The 13,703-nt window shown below is 53.4% G+C and overlaps 1 protein-coding gene across 1 annotated transcript in view; it reads right to left on the minus strand.

Moving 5' to 3' along the window:
* FLT1 (fms related receptor tyrosine kinase 1) overlaps nucleotides 1-13,703 on the minus strand; it is a 179,182-nt gene that overhangs the window by 15,576 nt on the left and 149,903 nt on the right. Inside the window, exons 18-23 of the mRNA XM_075562804.1 lie at nucleotides 12,222-12,326; nucleotides 8,531-8,644; nucleotides 6,254-6,342; nucleotides 1,806-1,962; nucleotides 1,222-1,319; nucleotides 414-536 (exon numbers count right to left, since the gene is read on the minus strand). Coding sequence (XP_075418919.1) covers nucleotides 414-536; nucleotides 1,222-1,319; nucleotides 1,806-1,962; nucleotides 6,254-6,342; nucleotides 8,531-8,644; nucleotides 12,222-12,326 — 686 coding nt within the window. The remainder of the gene's footprint in view (nucleotides 1-413; nucleotides 537-1,221; nucleotides 1,320-1,805; nucleotides 1,963-6,253; nucleotides 6,343-8,530; nucleotides 8,645-12,221; nucleotides 12,327-13,703) is intronic.

Genomic DNA, 13,703 nt, shown 5'->3' on the forward strand with positions numbered 1-13,703 from the left:
CACGGTCACGCGGGAGGCAGACAACTTCCTCCCCTGGGAGACCCCCCACCCTTTCCTGAGGCATGGCCACCTGCGGAATCAATCATCCGGGTTTATCTGAGGGCAAGAGTCAGACTGTTCTCTCCGGAAGCTGAGGGAAGCCCCCCGCCCAGGAGCCAGCATCAGGGAAGGAGGATGGCCTGGGGTTCCCGCCAAGCCCCTCTGAGAGGAGCGGCCCCCCTGGCAGGGCAGCCCAAGGTGCGGGCATCCGGGAGGAGGAACCACCTCCATGTGTCCCCACACATAGCCCTATGCGGACTGCTGGTTTGAACAGCCTGCAAGGGATGGTTTTCAGGGCCCACTTCCCAGGAGATGTAAATCGGTGGGAAACGAGAGGGGAATCAGCGAGTCAAGTACACAGCCGACCCACTTACGTCACCCTTCCTCACGTAGTCGGGGTTCTTATAAATATCTCGGGCCAGGCCAAAGTCGCAGATCTTCACCACATGATTCTCCGATAGAAGAATGTTCCTTGCGGCCAGGTCCCGGTGGATGCACTATAAGAACAGATGGTCGCACAGTGAGGGCCCTTCGTCATGTCCGGTGTCTTCTCGGGGCTCTCAGTCCTAATCCCAGGCTCCCCTCCATGGGAAGTGGCCCAAAGGCCACCCGGGCACCTCAACATTGGCTGAGGCTGCAGGTCTGAGGGCCAGCCTGTTGGACCACCACACTGGGAAGCAGGGGTTTCTGAGTGAGCACAGCTTCCCCACTGTGACCCCACCCCACACATCTGGTCTCTTCTGTTCAGTTGCTGAGATCGACTTCTCATCTCGCTACAACTTCACGGGAGGAATCCAAGTGGGTCCCAGAATCTCTCCAGCACAGCACCAGTGTGGCGCACGTCCTCGAGGGGCGAGGTGGAGGAAGGCAGGGGGATTAGCCTGGTCCTTGAGCCGGTGAGGTCTGCCCGTAGGACCCTGGCCTCTTAACCCACTATTGGAACACCACACTCATTCTGAAAACCCTTGGGTTGCGCGGGGGGCAGGGGGGTAGGAGGCTCTTGGGCCAGGTGACGGAATCCAGGCATCTGTTGTTTCCCTTACTCTGCGTGGAAGAACGCAGCCCTGAGCAAGTCCTCGTACGAGCAGGTCTGCATAGCAAAGGTGTGTGTGTGTGTCTCCCTGGGAATACCCACGTGGCCAGGTCCGGCAACGAAGGAAGACAGTCAAGGGCAAGGCTAACCTTTCTAGAAGACAGAAACTCCATGCCTCGGGCCACTTGGAAACTGTAAGAAATCAGATCCTCCATCGTGATGGGTTCCTTGTAGAAGTCATCGGGATCTGGAAACCATTAGACTGTAATTGTTTTGTTAAGGCTCTTGTTACCCCACCCCATCCATCCTGGGTCATTGGAACAATTGGTAGCAAAACGTGAAACAAACCAACGAGTGGGTCAGGGTTCATTTTCAAGAGTATTTGGGTTCAATATGAACATCCCAGATTTTTTCAGGCCTCCAGCCCACTTTGCCCAAGCACGGGGTGTGTGTGTGTGTGGAGAGAGAGAGAGAGAGAGAGAGAGAGAGAGAGAAAGAAAGAGAAAAAACCCATTAAGACACACACAGGCCTGACGGGAGATGATTCTACAGTTCCCTGTCAAAATTAGTAACTCGGTAAATAATCTTAATTCAAATCTTATCTTTTCAGGACCTCACCCGGCAAGTCTCCCACAGATGGTTATCAGGGTGATAAATATGAAAAAAGTCAGAGATGCACAGTATGTTATTTACAATATCTCTGGCTGTAGGGCAGGAAGGAACGGACACCTACCTTCCTCTTCCTCCAGATCACTCAGGCTCTTCTCTTCCTGGAACCCCGAGCTAGCCAGGCTCTCGCTGCTGGTGATGCTGTCCAGCCGTGGCTTCTGGTCTTGGTCTGGGTCTGCTTCCAGCTGTTCCTTCTTAGGCTCCACGTGTAAAGCTGCATCCTTCAAACACACCCAGAAGGTCACTGATAAAGGGGGAGCTGGGCCCTCAAGCTGGTGACGGCCTGAGTCGGGAGAGTGTCCTTTCACAAAGCGGGTAGTGGGTTAAGCGGCCAGGGTCCTACGGTGGCTTGTCACCTGGCTGTTCTGCTCTTGACTGGGCTTCTTGACAATGACTTAGGTAGACGTGAGAAATAGTAATGGGGGCTGGTGCTTCCTGAGAGCTGACTCTGCGGGAGGCAATGCAGGAAGAACCTGAGGGAGGTCTCACTAACTGGGCGAAGAAGCACTTTTGTTTCTGTGTTGCGTGGAGAAGTCAGGCAGCCAAGGCCACACACAGCTAGTAGAAGGCCAGGCTTAGACCTGGGCTTCACCGACTCTGCAATCGCCACTCTACCCCACGCAGCATCTTGTGAAGGACAGGGGACAGTGGCAAAGGACAGCATGATGGTCACCACTTCACTGCCCTTGGGCCCCCAGCCGCCCCTTCCCACCGTTTCCCCTGTGTGGTGGCTAGTGTGGAGCACAGGCAGGAAGGCGCCCTGGCTGGACACCCCGTGGCACAGAGTTGCTGGGTCAGTGGACCCAGGCCCTGCCTGGGAGGGCGTCCAGGTGAAAGGGCACGGCATGGTCCGTCAGGAGAACGCTCTCTGCCCGGTTTGCTGAGGAACATGGGAGGTTGGTTTGCTGAGGAACATGGGAGGTTGGTTTGCTGAGGAACATGGGAGGTTGGTTTGCTGAGGAACATGGGAGGTTGGTTTGCTGAGGAACATGGGAGGTTGGTTTGCTGAGGAACATGGGAGGCTGGTTTGCTGAGGAACATGGGAGGTTGGTTTGCTGAGGAACATGGGAGGTTGGTTTGCTGAGGAACATGGGAGGCTGGAAAGCTCACAGGGGCTCCTTTTCTCCCGTCTGGGGCAAAGGGCAGTGCAGGGCAGCAGTCTCGGGGAAACAACAAGCCCCATGGCTGGCTGCCCATGGGGACCACAGCCGCCTGTCCTCTGAGACCAGAGGCACCAGACAGTGTCCAGCTACCACTACTGGCCATCCCGTAGATGGTACCAATCCCAACCTCGATGTGTCAAAGAGGCTGCGTGTTTGTAACTCTAGGGAGGCGGGCTTCCTGTGAAGGGATCCCTGTGAAGGGTGGGTCTCGAGCCGTGCAATCGGTTAGGAACGGCTGAAGGGCAACCCAAGTGGGGAAGAGAGGTGCCAAGCACGTGGGACTCTTCAAGGAACCAGAGGCCAGAAGCTGCGGACACAGACTTCCCGCAGCACCCATGCAGGCAGAAAGGGGCGCCCTGAGTTCTGACTTGCAATTCCTTTCTGGGTGTCGGAAGATACCTGCTCGGGGTACCTGTCAAAGCAGCCCCAGGGGACCCTGACCAGCAGGGCTTGCCTGGTCCAGCTGCGGGTGCGGTGGTGAGGGAAGCATCTCAACACCCCATTCTTCCTGGGGTTTTCCTAGAAATGCGGGTGTGAAGCGGGCACAGTGCTTCCACTAGAGGGCACAGTGCGAGCAGGCAGAGGACGGAGCAGGCGGTGCAGGGGAGGCATCCTGAGCGAGGCCAGGGGTGAGGCTGCTGGTCTGAAGAGACCGACCGACCTTCCTGGCTGCAGGACCTCTGAGCAAAGGCCCACCCACTGCACGCCATCCCCAGGAGAGGCGTCTGACCGAAGCTGTTAGCGCATCTGAGGCAGTGAGATTTGCCTCTGCTCAGTGGAGGCATTGCTGTCCACCACAGCTTTTGGGCCAGGAGACAGCAGGGGCAGAGGGGGCTGGCCAGACCTGAGACAGGCGTGTTCCCAGCTCCCTCTGAGCGGCCTTCACAGCCAGAGCCCATCTCCAAGGACCCGACCTCCAACTTAGGTTCCGGGTCCCTTACCCACTTCTTGACTGTACATACAGCTCTGCTTCTCTGCCACCCTTTCTGCTATGCCTCAGGGAACGTCCTGAGCGTTGAAGACTGGCCGAGTGGAGTGAGCTTATGACCAGCGACATGGAAGGATGCTAACAAATGCATTTGAGAAAAGAAACCCGTTTCTGCCTCTGGGAGTTGGGGTCTCCTTCACCAGTCTCTCTGAAACACAGCCAGGCCTCCTCGCCGACAAAGACTCGGCTCCACGGAGCTGCTTTGCAGGGAGGTGTGTCATTAAATAGAGCCGGATAAGGAAGCCCGGCCACCAAAACAAAGGACGCACGGACCCAAATGTTCCATCCTGCCCAGGTCCCTGCGGTGTCGCTGGCCCAGTTCTTTCTGAAGCCGGTCCAGGAGCATGGGGCTGGAGGGGGCGTGTCCTGCCCTGAGCCCCAGGGTGCCGTTCTGCACTTGTTCTCATTTTACCTTTTCCCATCCTCCAACGTGCTGCATAGAAAAAGCACGGGATGGCGAGTCCACCACGCTGGGCTTTCTCGTCTCCTGGAGTTACCTCATTGGGGTGGGGGAGGTGTCCCTATGCCAGACTCTTAATGTTTCAGGGCATTTCTGTCCAAGGAGAGAGTAAACTAGCTGGTCAGAAAGATGCCTTTCAGCATCGAGATGCTCAGGATTAGAAGCCACGACTGAAAATTGGGGAGATCATGTTCCCATGTACCGGTTCCTTCAAACACCTGGGCTTGGGGTTTGATCCCATTTTGCAGGGAGAAGAGGAAAGGTCAGCTGGTCAGTAGCATCTGAAGACAGAGGACAGGGATGGCCATCCTTCTTGGATGGGGCACCTCTGCTCCACCGTGCATATCCAAAGACTCATGCACTTGCAGTGACCCTGTAGGGCAGAGGAGAGCTGCTCCGTGGGGTCCCAGACCAAATCTCGACAGTGGCAGATAATCTCCTCTTTCTCTCGAGGAGTGAGTGGCTGGTGGGTTTGAACCACTGACCCTGAGGTTAGTAGATCAGTGCTTACCCCACTGGGCCACTAGGGCTTTCTATCTTTGTGGGTCAGTGATGATGATACTGATGGTTGGCATTTATTGAGGATGCAACTAACCAACTTTGGATTCCCCAGCCCATCCAGTGATGAGTTCCACTTATTCAAGGAGGAAACGGAAACTCTTCAAAGAGAGGCTGAATGATTTGCTCACGGTCTCAGATCCCATGATCTTTAAGTCCCGTAGAGAAGGGACTCACACACCGGAAGTCTGATTCTGGGTCTGAGAGCTTCCCCTTCACCCTACACAGCCTCAGCACCAATGCAGCTCAGCACCAGTTAATCGTGTTGAACTGGTGTCGTCTCCCGGGCTTGTCCAGCTGAGAGGCTGTGGTGCATGAGCAAAATGTGACGACATTCTTTCTTCTCCATTGCTACCTCTCTTAAGTTTGTTGGCCTTCACGTCTTGAATCTAGGAGTATTTTCAAAGACACACAGCTGCGTGTTGATGCATACAGCTGGTCTGGGAATGTGGGCAGGATGAGATGGTGGTGAGGGTGTAGGGACATGCAGTAACGAGGAGAGGGCTGTGGGAAGGAAAGGAGATGGTTTCTAACTCTGGACCCATCACTGGCCGATTGATGACTGCACATCACTCCGTCCTCTCTCACCGCCGAGTTGATTTGGACTCATAGTGACTCTACAGGCCAGGGGAGCACTGCCCCTTTGAGTTTCTGAGCCGTGACTGCAGAATGGAAACACTTTCTTTCCTTTCTCCCTTGGAGCGGCTAGTGGGTTTTGAACTGCTGACCTTGAGAGTAGCAGCTCAGCATGTTACCCGCTACATCAAATCCAACAAATGGGGGCAATTGCATATGAGGGGTACCTCCCCAAAACAAACAAAAAATGGAAAAAGCTCCGTCGGGTGGAGCTTTCCTACTACCCCTTTTTTCCTGCTAAACAAGCAAAGATGGAATAGCAGATTGACAAATATATTAAGTTTCATGGAGAGTACTTTGAAGGTGATAGGTGTTTTGTAAAAAAAATACATAGCTTTGGAAAAAATTGTTTTTTTCTTCTTTTGGGGGTACCCCCTTGTATGTTATCACCTTCTTTCAAGAAACAAGCAATGCATGTGCATGTGAGTGTACATTTATATGTGTGTTTCTCCGTGTGCGTGGAGAAGAACCCCCAATAAAATGATTAAAAAGAAAACAAAACAGATACGAAGCTAGAAGGGCAGTGTCTTTAAACTCCCTGACTGTCACTGCGCACACTGGGATCCAAGGACTGTGTTGCCCACATGAGTGTGGCACAGAAGGGCACAGACGGGGGAGAAGGGAGGGTGAATGAAGCATTTCCCTCGCGGCTCGACGGGAAACTCCGTGGTATCCTGGATGTGTCCGCCCCTTTGCGGCTGACTTACCTTGTTTAGAAAGAACAAGTCCCGTTTACTCTTGAGGTAGTCGGACAGATTCCCGTACTTGCAGTACTCCACAATCACCATCAGGGGCCCTGCGGTGGAAACGGCACACGCTCAGCCTCCCCGAGCCCTCCAGCTGTTAGAGGGCCTAAAGCAGCCCTTTCTTTGGGGTATTCTGGGAGAGAGGGGCCAGGGATGCAATTTAGGGACGGGAGGCTCCTGAGACGGGTGGCCGTTTCCATTTCATGTGAGGAGAAATTTGCCAAAGTCTAAAAACCAAATTCATGGCCACCGAGTCAACACCGACTCATAGGAACCCCAGAGGAAGGCTAGATCCGGCCCTGTGAGTTTCTGAGACTGTCACTCTTCACAGGAGTAGGCGCCTCATCTTTCTCCCAGAAGAGGCTGGGGGTTTTCAACTGTGGGCCTTGTCAGTCAGCAACCTGGTGGGTGGAACCACTTACACTATGGCACAAAAGTACTGGGACACACAGGCAGGTGGAGGGCAGAGCCCACAAGACAGAGTAGAAGAAAAAGGAGAGAAATAATTTTTAAGCGGGAAAGGCGCAATAGCCCTGGCTTCTCACTGTGACTACCCAGCACCCACCCCTCCCTGCCTTCGCCAGATCCCTGGAGCACGGGCCTTAGCCACTGCCACACCAGCTCTGGCACAGAGAGCAGGCTGGCCCCTCTGATCCCTCTTCCCCCAGCAGGCAGCAACCTCAGTGTCTGCTCAGAGCTGGCCTGTGAGATGGTCTAACGTAGGGGCTTCTGCATTACCCCATTACCTATAGAGAAGCAAGAGCATATAGTTAAGGCTCTGTGGGCCACGTGGCTACTCCATCCTGCCTCTTTGGTGCAAGAGAAGCCACCTGAGCTTCAACAAAACCGTGAGGACAAGAAATGTGGGTTTCCTTTAATCTTTTCCTCTGATTTCTTCCATTCAGCTAGGCTAAATGGACCAACCAGTGTAAGTGCGGGGAAATCCACTTCCGCTGAACCACAACGTTTCCGCGGGGGTAAACCTCGACGGGAGCAGCCAGCCTCGTCTTTCTCCTGGTGGCTCTGAACTACCGAATTTGGGATTGGCAGCCCAGTGCCTAGCCTGTAGCGCCACCAAGCTCTCTGGGCGGTGGGTGGGGGTGGCGGTGAGCTTCATTTGCTGACCCTTGATTCTAAAGGAGTCCCAATCTGGGTCCAAGAGACGCCCTAGGCCTCTTCTTCCCACCGTCGTCGGCAGTGGGGCTGGGCGGTGGCCGAACACGAAGGACCACTTCCAGGTCAATCGAGCGTGACCCGGAGCTACTTCACGGGCTCCTGCCCCGAGGCATGCCGGGAGGAGGGGGGGGGGGGATTCACAGCCCTCACGGAAGCTCCGGGAGAGGCTCGTGGGAGCCAAGGCCTTCCCAGGCGAGAGTTTAGGGTTGCGGTGCTTTGAAAGTGGCTTCGGGGGCGTCCTGACAGCGCGTCTGCCCGCAGGACCCCAGAACGGACGTCGTCTGTCTGCGTCGGGCACCCGTCTCCCCACCACCCGGCTGAGGACGCGCCAGTTTCCATGTCGACAGCCCTCCCCGGGGCTCAGGGACGCAGCCTGAGGTGAGCTGCCCATCCCACGGGCACCAAATGGAGACCCCTGCGGGGCGCTGCCGAGGCGGAAGGTGTGGGGTGCGCTTCCGGTGGCCCCCAGGACTCCAGGAGTCGGGGTGACCAGGCCGGGCTGCGTCAGGCCTCCCGCCCCTCCGCGCCACCCCCAACGCCCCCCTTCATTCCCGCCCTCCTGGCCTTAGCTGGGGGGACAGAAGATCCCAAGAAGGTGCTGGGGCCCTCACCCGTAAGGCACTGCCCGTTCCCCCTGCTGGACGCAGCGGTCGGGCCTGCGTGCATCACGGGTATGGAAGGGAGGTTTTGGTTGTTGCCCGCGTCACCTCCTCCTGGGAGCCCCCCAGGAGTGCTTCCTGCCCGCAGGCCAGGGCTTCCCTGCTTGCAGGTGGCCCTGGCACCCTCGCAGCCTTCCCCAGACACCTGCCTCTCCCCACCCTCCGTGCGTGGCCCTGAGCCGGTGCAGCGGGAGGAATAGGGAATCTCTGTGTCTTCACTGCCCGCGCCAGGGTGGGGTGGGGCATCCTGCAAGGGGCACAGGGCTCCCCCGGCGGACAGGATCTATTCTCCTATGGGTGCCAAGGGTCCGCGGCCAAGAGCCCGAGCTGACCGTCGGGGCGCTGTATCCCTGGCGCGGACGTGGGGAGCCAAGCCGAAGCGGGGCCCACCTTCCTCCTTTACCTCCTTGCTTGGTGCAGGCTCCCAGCAGGTTGACCACGTTCAGGTGGTGGCCGATGTGGGTCAGGATCTTGAGCTCGGTCATCAGAGCTTTGTACTCGCTGGCAGTGGCCCCCTCTGGGTGAGAAGCAAGGAAGAGTCAGGGCAGCGGGACAATGGGGCTCTTTCCGTTGGAGGTGGCATTCCTGCCCTCCTTGTTTGTTTGCCGCGCGGCCGGTCGCATTGCGGACTTCCCTGCATTCTGCCGAAAGACCGCGTCTCCAGACTGTTTTGATTCCTCCCACCCTCCTAAGCCAACATCCTTTTGATTACAGTACGGCCCAGAGCAGTGGTGGGTTAGTCACTGGACGTTTCCTCTTAGTGGGCCCTGTCCTGTCAGCAATGCGCTGACTCAGAGCTGGGCTTCTGTGAACGTGCATTCCAGAGGTTTCCCTCCTGTCAGAACCAGGTAGGAGGGACTTGCCAGCAAGGGGCGGGGGACAGGGTGGGGTGGGGGCATCTCCAGCTTTCCCACTCTCCCCTCTTGCGGGTTCACGAGGAACGGGACCCCAGGGGCCTGCCAGGCGTGAGTGGCCACTTCTGTAAACATCTTTTCAGTGTGTCAGTCTCTCCCTGTAACCTCTGCCACCCTAGGGTGGCAGGGTCCAAGGGTTATCTGACATCCTGAGCATCCACAGGCCTCCGAGAGGCCCAGGGCTCAGCAAGGTTATCAGCCTGAGAATTCGCAGCATCTTAAGTTGGTTCTGCCAGTTGGTTCTTCTTTGTGAGCGTCTGAAGTCATTGAAACAACCTTTATTGCTCATGAACCATCAGTCAGAATGGAATGGATGCTAATGGCGACACCTTAGATGGCGCCGCCAATGTCTGCAGAGAAATGATTGATTCCTCAGAAAGCGAATCCACTGTGTAAGCGTTCACCTTGAATGCAAATATGTATATATGTATGTAAAGATGAGAAATAATTTTAGATTGTAAAAGAAATAGAATCAAAGCGATTTCAGAGAAATGGAAGTAAAAGACAATAGACTCTTGCCGAGAATTTTCTGAAGTCTCCCCTCCCGCCACAGAATCCTGCTGTTAGTAAAAGTAATAAGTAAAGTAGTAAAAGCTACCTCAACCCACTTATGTTATCTCAAATCTATATGCCCAATCACTGGTCCAGTTTTTATTTGTTTATATGTGTATTTTACATAAATGATGAGTATATGTGGGAGGGAGAACTTTACAGTGTGTGCAAAATGGCATCTTTCCATGAACATTTTGAAGCCCCTCATATTTAACCCCCCTACATGTAAAGTGTATGCACTTACAGATCCCATATACATGTATATATACTTATAAATGAGTTTGTCTGGGTTTTTTTAGAACTTGCTTCTTTCCCCCTTTTCAGTATATCTGAGACTACATATTTCTTTTACCAAATTGAAATGGCAATCCTTAATATAGATCAGTTTTTCCCAAATTGGCAATGTCACCCCCTGGGGAGTGGGGGACACTGGCCTGGTGGAGGCGGGGCTGCAAAAGCAGCTCCCTTCACTGTACCCTGGCGGCTGGCTTTAGCAAAAATGGTTTTCATTGCCAGGGGCCACTGAGTAGCATTTTGGTTTTTTTCCTCAAGAGGGTGCAGTTGGCCGAATCTGTTTGGGATCCTAGGAGGGAGAGGGCCTACAGACGAGCCGCGTTCAGTCTGCCAGCGTGCAAGCGCCTGTCCGACAGAGCCCTGGACAAGGCTCAGAGGTATCTGCAGCTACCATTATACTAAGCACCAATCTGGTGTTTCCAAAACACAAATCATTTTTTAATAATTGCCAGATTGACTCCAGAAGGTTTCCGGTGGACTGGGGGACTGACTCACAAGAGATACTCAAATAAACACCAGGATTACTCCTCTCATTTCAGACACGGGTGTTAAGGTCCCCAAAGGTTACAGTGTTCGCTCCAGGGCCCTTTGAAAGAGCGTCTGACTCGTGACCTTTGTTTGACATCCTGACTTTTCTACTAGTTTTTTCGAGTTCGCTCTAAAGCAGATGGCTAACCAATTTAAGCAAGAACGTGGGATGAGAAGAGCTGTTTTGTTTTGGTTTAGGAATTTTACATGGCGATCTGTCATCTTTCTCAATGTATGATAATGGTTTAACAAGAAGATGTGCGATCATGAAGATATTATACATTATTTCTGCGTAACATAAAAAAGAAAGTCAAAGAGCGCATCCCCCTTCAAATCCATCAGTCTGCCCAAAGCAGTTAGGCTCCTTCATCACAAGGCAAACCCAGGCTGTGTGACTCAGACTGTGCCATGGGTGGGCAGGACCATAGGACTCCTGCTGGACCCACCCTGGACCGGCGTGGTCATCAGAAGTGTGTCTCTTAGAGACACAGAGCGTGGCAGGGAAGAGGCCCGGCTGAGGAATCGGATGCTTCCAGACGTGGTTTTGGATGACATCTGGGTTGGGGTTATTTGGAGAACTTAGGCACCACCAGCTGTTCCTAGCCCCTTTGCTGAAGAATTGGGGGAAGCGCACCAACTCAGCGCTGGAAGAAGCCTTGCTTTTGGACTCAGGAGTGGAGTGGCCTCACAGCTGAGCCCTCTCTCCTCATCTGCCAAGTGGGCATAATCCTCTCTTACCTCACCAGGGTATGCAGAGAAGATAAGGGCCCACTGATATACTGAAGTCCCAGCCTCGTGCTCGCTCACATGGAAGACATACCAATGCCCCCTTCTCCTCAGAGTTCTTTTGGGGGAGGGGGCTGAGGGAAAATGCTGGAATGAAAGAATTCCCACAGATCGGTCTGTCGTCATGGTCTGGGAAATCCACCTCCAACAAAAGTCCTGACCTGTGAAGGGTAAGCGTCCTTTCTGGTAACATGGAGAGTTTTAGCAGGGGACTTCCCTTGACCGGGACAGTCTTTTCACGTAGATGTGGGGATCCCTGGGCATTTTAAGAGAATGGACTCAGCTCTGGAAGGAATGGTACTTTCTCTTGGCATCTGTGCTGCGGGCCTGCTGGTTTGGATCTAAGGGGCTCCCGGCCTCTGAATCCCTGGCTGTGTCTTTGAGCCTTTGAAAAGGCAAAAACAACCCTGTGGGGTTTTTGTCCTGTGTCTTTTTAGTTTGGGACCTTTAAAATGAGTTGGGGTGATACGCAAGGAAATGAAATATTTGCTATACTTTGAAGGACATAGGCCTGCTTCAGAGTGGCCATGTCTTCCAAGATAAGAGATTCCGGCCTTTCTATGACTTCTTAAGAGGAACTGTTTTATGTTCGGGGCTTGACAGTATCTGAGAGTTGTGCCTCTTGATGCACTGAATTGGTTCAGTTGCACTTTCTTAGCTAGGTCAGGCCCACGCTAAGCCTTTGCGAGCTGTCGTGTGTTGCGGAGTTTCCATTACATCGTCACAGTAGATCATTCCAGCATGTCAGCTGGCTGAAGTCAACGGGAGGGGAGAGTCTGAGATGTGAGAGGAGAAATACCTTTGAGGTGAGAGAGACCATTTCCCGTATGAGAGTGCTAGATTGTTCTATTTAAAAGGTTTATTCTGAGAGGGGCCTAATCGAAACCTTCTGAAGCAAAGGACCTCCCAGCAGTTGAAGGGCAGAGACAGTTTGTGTCTGTCCCCAGGCTTCTTCGCACAGACATTTAGGGAAAGCAGAGCAGTGGTGGGGCCATGGAAGGTTAGTGACAGCACACATACCTTTCAGCATTTTCACAGCCACCGTCCGGCACGTGGGTGATTTCTTAATGCCAAATGCAGATGCTTGGACCACTTTTCCGAAAGCCCCTCTGCCAAGGGATTTGCCTACAATGAGAAGAAGACAGTGATGGTCCATGGCCGGCCAGGAGGGCAAGTTTAAGTCTTTCTCAGGAAAGAAAACCCTTTTTAAAAGCCTTTGCCTAGGCTAACAAACTTCTGAGGACAGGAACATTTAGCCCTAAGAGTATCTTCACTGTCAAGGAAGAAGCAATGCCAGCTGATACCATTCCACTGCATAATCCAAGTTTTCCAATCCGTGGCCCTATTTTGGACATGGGGTGGGTGGTTTGTTTTGTTTTTAGCAACAACAACGTGATGTTTCTTGGAACCACCTCTCTATTCTCTATTCAGTCTAGGTGGCTCAGATGGGTCAACCCAACCAAGGTCTTCATCGGTGAACATAGCACTCAGATCTGATCAGTCAGCACAGCCCATTTCCTTGACCACAGTGTTCACCAGCCCAGTTCAAGCATGACCTTATGATTCTTGTTGGTCCACTGGTACTCAACCCGAGTTTAACTGATCTGTGGGAGAAAAACAGTGCTTTACTGAGGTTGCTAAGCTTTGCAGGATGAAAAGCTCAAACCAGTAGGCCCACCACATGGATGAAGCCAGTGCAGAGGAAAACGGCCTAAAGATGGAGAGACTTGAGTCCTGATAAACATTTGTTTATGTCCCTGGATCCAACCGTGCCTGAAGCTAGTATAGCCCCTGCACTTTTCAGTTATGTGAATCAATAAATTCTCTTTTTTGCTTTAAAAACAAAAACCTTTGCCTATGCATGGATACAAAGCAGAGGGAGGGTCAGCAACAGAGGAAGACCCTTCACGAGCTGCAGGGCCAGTGACTGCGACAAGGGGCTCAAACGCAGCCATGTGAGGGTGGCACAAGGCTGGGCAGTGTTTTGTTCCATCCCACACAGAGTCCCTGTGAGTCTAACTGAGCCCACGGTACCTTACAGTGTGTATGTGTGTCCTACAGCTTTGAATGGAACTGCTAATGAACTGACCCCAGATGACCTCAGCAAGGGACACATTTCTAGGGCCTTTTTCTAAGAACTCTCTTGTGTTTAGGAGACCATCAGCCCCTCACAGCCAGGGGAACCTCCAGAGGCTTTGGGTGCAGGTAGGTGGCCGATTTTCTTCCTTAGAGGTTGCACTAATTCTCAGGGGGCCCCCTCCATTGTTCCATTCCCCTGGGACCAAGCCTGCGTGGAACTGACACCCGTTTTCGGGTGCCTGAAGGCCATTTCTCCTGATCTCTTTTCAGCACAGAGGGAGAAATGGAGAATGGTAGTCACTACTCCTGGTTGGAATACTTCATCGCTTAAAATTCACTGCAATGTCATTTCCTTCCTTTCCAGGGAAAATACTCCCAGTCTTTTCTAACATTTCCCTATGTCCTTACTATTTGACTGTCACC

Source organism: Tenrec ecaudatus, chromosome 11 (genome assembly GCF_050624435.1).
Source record: "Tenrec ecaudatus isolate mTenEca1 chromosome 11, mTenEca1.hap1, whole genome shotgun sequence".
NCBI lineage: Eukaryota > Metazoa > Chordata > Mammalia > Afrosoricida > Tenrecidae > Tenrec > Tenrec ecaudatus.